Genomic DNA, 4448 nt, shown 5'->3' with positions numbered 1-4448 from the left:
AACTTATTTATTTGTATTTCTTAGATTTATTCTAATACTCAGTGAAAAACTTTTATAGAATTGGCTACTCACCTTCAAAATTAATCGATTTAAGAATGATATACTTAATTAAAAAAAAAATTGTAGGGCACCTTTTCAAGAACCTTCCCGATAATTTTCACATTTTATTATAAATGAGTTTTTTTGGGTGGCATAAATGAGTTATTTTATTTGTTTATAAAATGAGATCGAGCAAGTCCAAGGAGAAAAATTATATTAACATTAATCTCTTAAAATGAATCATACAATAAAACATCTCACAATCAAACCTCTCATATATATATAAATATACTTCGTCCATTTCTCCTCTACTTAATTCTTATTATCACCATAATTGATTAGATAGCTTGATTAAGCTTCGATCAATTACCGGGAACATAGATATTTGTGGATTTAATTATATAAATTTTCTATATGTCCAACCATGCACGGCTCGCATCCTGAGGAATTAGCAAATACGTAGCTCTGGTAGCTCTGGCTGATGTCTTCGAGGAAGTAGTTATTAGAAGCATCATCGTTCTGAAACATGCAGTTTGGATCGGGTGCTTGAGCGGAGGAATATTGCTCAATGTCGTCCATGCAAATCAGAGCGAGCAAATTCTTGTTATGAGCTTGGAGGTTGATGAGCTCGGCCTGGCTCCGGGCCAGCTGAGCTTGAAGCTCGCTGACTTGCTTCTGAAGGTGAAATATCGTGCCTGCACACCCGTAAACTGGATCGCGAATTCGGGCGCTCGCTTCGTACACCATGCTACTCACTGCATCGGCTCTTTGGCTCTCTGGCAAATCCTGCCATTTATTAAAAGGTTTCCAATGTTAATTTGAGATTAATATTCCATGCTAGCTAAGGTTATGTTAAGTTTTGATTCGCTAACTAATTAAAGAGAGTGCTCAAGTAGTTTAAGAGTTGTCGTGTCATTTGTCTATATTTGTTGCACAAAGTTTAAGAGTTGTGTATAGGCAATATCTACTGATAAATAGAATGCGTGAGACTTGGCCAAACTGCATGATGTTGAAAGAATTGATTTCTTTTTGCAGGGAATTAAAGATTGTTATTTAATGACCTAATATTTCACGTCCTAAAGAAGTCAAGTTGAAGTTCTACTCAAGGGCAGCGATGGGTGAATTATTAATGATTTGCTAATTTGTGTTCCGAAATTGTAATCTAAAGCCTTTTTTTTTCAGCAGAATTCTTAATTTTGATCGATTTGAAGGAGTACCTGCAAGAGTTTGATAATGTTGCTGGCGCCGAAGATGCGGTGCGCGGTGGTGAACTTGACAGGATCCGTCCGCGGGAAATAAGGCGCGAGCACGCATTTATCGGTGCACCGCCGGCGAAGGATCTTGCAGGCGGAGCAGGGGCTGTGGATTGCGGCCGGCGCCGGCGGGGACGAGATGGGCGACGACGGCGTAGGGGAGGAATTAGAAGAGTTGGAGAAGTGGTAGAAGCTGGTGGTGACGCCACTAGACTCCATGGAGAGAGAGAGAGAGAGAGAGAGAGAGAAATTGCAGTTTACTGGAATAGTTGAGCCACCGGAGAATAAATATATAGAGGCAAGCAATTAGGGGAAGGAGAGCGTGCCGTCATGTCTTGGTTAATAAGCTGGCGAATGCTCATGTTTGGAAATTTTAGGCCTCCATTTTGTGGTCAATTTTTCCACCAGAAGTATAATTAATTATATATATAATTTCTATATATAGAACGCTAGATTCTCAATTTTCGATTGAATTAGGTCTTTTTTTCAAAGAAAAAAAATTAAATAGTTTAGAAGGTTAAATATCATTTAACTATTTTATATGTATTACAAATTGATTAATTTCCTAGTACGTAGAAAGCTCGAGTTTTTCTCGGAATAATGAAATTAAAGCTAAATATTAATATGATATTATTAAAGATAAGATCTTCTAAAAAAATGATAAATCTCAATTAAGTCCTATTGACTATTTCTGTCAGCTCCACGGAAATTTTCCACCGGCCATCAGGATAAATCGGGAAGTGCACGCAACGGCTAACCCAGACGCCTAACATCCTTTGATTGCTCTCCCTATTTAGAAGAAAATTCCTGCAAATACGCCGTAGTTAGGGATCGAATAACAGATGCCTGAGTGATAACCTGAATGTCCTACCGCGGCACCATTGCCCCGGGGACCATGAATTTTATTCTAGTTACCTAAAGAAGGCCTCCCATGCATAATCATTAATTGATTGGCTCCTTGCTTAAAACCGTCATTTCCGGCGCCGCTTAGATATCGTCCGATTAATCCAATAAGCCTTATCGAGAGATTAATTACTTAGAGATTAATTAATTAGAGAATGTGAAGTATGCACACAATTGTGGTCCTTCATTAGTAATGACGCGGATATGCTTACCCGCTAAGCCACGTTCATTAGGTAGAATACATATGAAGGTCCCTTTCCCAAATTTTGCATCTTAGAAAAATTCCTGTGGTATTACTATTATTTTTAATTTCTATAAAATGTTATCCTAAGCTGAACATACCAATTAACAAAAAAAATATTTTTTATTTTTCATAATATTCATGTAACTTAACTCATAGAAAATGGCATCTAAGTTTTTCATACTCTTAACATTTTTACCTATAACTATTTATAATTATTGTATTTTTATAGGATATTAATTTAAAACACTCGCTATAATTATTTCCTTAGATGAATTAGTAGTATAGTACTATATATCAAAGGGATGAAAATGAATTACTTGCATATTAGTTAAATTCACACTTAATTTGAATTTAAAATTTTATTTTGGTTCTAATTGAGTTCGAGTTTACATTTAAATGCTATAATTTTCCTGTTTAATTATTAGATTATATTGACAAATATTTTTTTATCGTATAGGAACAAATTAAAATTATGAGATGTTTTAACTAACTACCTCTTCGAGGGGAATTCGCTTTTATTTCTTTTATATTATATATAAAATAATATAAAAGAAATCCCATAATTGCTCGATATACACGATAAGCAATTAGCTATTTTATGAATTAACTCTTGAGCACGATTCTTACTAAATATTGAACTTGAATTGTCGTGTGGATCTACACAATTCATTCTCAATTTCTTTTACACGGTAAACACAAAAACATGCTTTAGTTGACATATATTAATTTTTAATTTAGATATTCAACTCTTGGAACCCAATGTCAACTCCTCCTGCTTCCTATTCATTACCCTCATCATGATATATATATATATTTGATTGCTTCAAAGATTCTGATCAGATTGTTTACCAACGATGAGATGAAACAGGCATGCAGCTGGCAGCCAGTTGATCCTATCCTCAGTTAGATTTCTTCAAAGATTCTGATTATGTTGGATTTACTACACGAGCCAGCTGCCCTGCTTAACGTACGTTAAGACAAGTACTGCATGCATGGGCTGGCCTCAGTACTCAGGAATGTTGAAGCAGTCTGCTTGCGAGCTGACAAGCCCCATCAGACAGACGCGTTAAAAGAATCTAAAGGCGAAGCAGGAGGAGCATCCAAACACACACAAGAGTGACCTCTTCTCGATCGTCTCAAACGAATAATTTAAGAATCACTATAACAAATTTGACTCTCCGCAGCGCACAATTAAATTATCCACAGCACACATTGCATGTTGCATAACTTGTAGTTCCACATCTAAAGTGCAAGGGTGTAAACATAATCCCACATCTAAAGTACATGAAAAAAATCATGGGGTTAAAAGGATAGAAAGTATCTCCATTGATATAAGGCCTTTTGAGGAGAGCCCAAGAACAAAGTCATTAGGGCTTAGGCCAAAAGTGGACAATATTATACCATTATGGAGATATTTTGATTCCATCGGTACTAACAAGTGGTATTATAGTGAGACCGCTCTTCACCGGACTAACCGCCGGATGAGTCATGATCCAGATCTAACCATGTGGTTTGAACCTTAAACAAAGGAAGTGTATGCTCCCGTGTCTGAATCAAGAGGACCAGACACCAAGTGAGAAGTCCTAGTAGATCGGGTGGACCGAGGGGCAAAAAGTCATATCTGCGGCTAAGTGGGAAGTCCTAGTAGGTCGGGTGGACCGAGGGACAAAAAGTCCTAGTTGCGACTAAGTGGGAAGTCCTAGTAGGTCGGATGGACCGAGGGGCAAAAAGTCATATCTACAGCTAGGTGGGAAGTCCTAGTAGGTCGGATGGACCGAGAGGCAAAAAGTTCTAGTGGGTCGAGGATTCAGACATCAAAAACGACGTTGGGGGTCTGTGGTCCTTTGTTTGAGGGGGGGATTGTTAGGTTGCAAGGGTGCAAACATAGTCCCACATCTAAAGTACATGGAAAAGATCATGGGGTTAAAAGGATAGAAAGTATCTTCATTGGTATGAAACCTTTTGGGGAGAGCCCAAGAACAAAGCCACATCTAAAGTACATGGAAAAG

The 4448-nt window shown here is 37.5% G+C and overlaps 1 protein-coding gene across 1 annotated transcript; it reads right to left on the bottom strand.

Annotated features, from left to right (window-relative positions):
• Positions 1 to 432: 432 nt before the first annotated feature.
• On the bottom strand, positions 433 to 1511 carry LOC141823052 (LOB domain-containing protein 1-like). The gene is made up of 2 exons (XM_074710329.1): positions 1257 to 1511; positions 433 to 825 (listed from the first exon to the last, which is right to left on the bottom strand). Exons 1-2 carry the CDS (start codon positions 1509 to 1511, stop codon positions 433 to 435), a joined length of 648 nt encoding a protein of 215 aa, XP_074566430.1.
• Positions 1512 to 4448: the final 2937 nt, after the last annotated feature.

This window comes from Curcuma longa, chromosome 3, assembly GCF_044706935.1.
Source record: "Curcuma longa cultivar G26 ecotype Majalengka, Jawa Barat chromosome 3, ITB_CL_G26_1.1, whole genome shotgun sequence".
In the NCBI taxonomy this organism is placed as follows: Eukaryota; Viridiplantae; Streptophyta; class Magnoliopsida; order Zingiberales; family Zingiberaceae; genus Curcuma; species Curcuma longa.
This window is presented reverse-complemented; position numbering and strand designations above follow the sequence as displayed.

Coding starts and splice junctions, on each gene's coding strand:
- LOC141823052 (XM_074710329.1), bottom strand. CDS start 1,511: ATGGAGTCTAGTGGCGTCACCACCAGCTTCTACCACTTCTCCAACTCT. Junction 826..1,256: donor ACATTATCAAACTCTTGCAG/GTACTCCTTCAA, acceptor AATAAATGGCAG/GATTTGCCAGAGAGCCAAAG.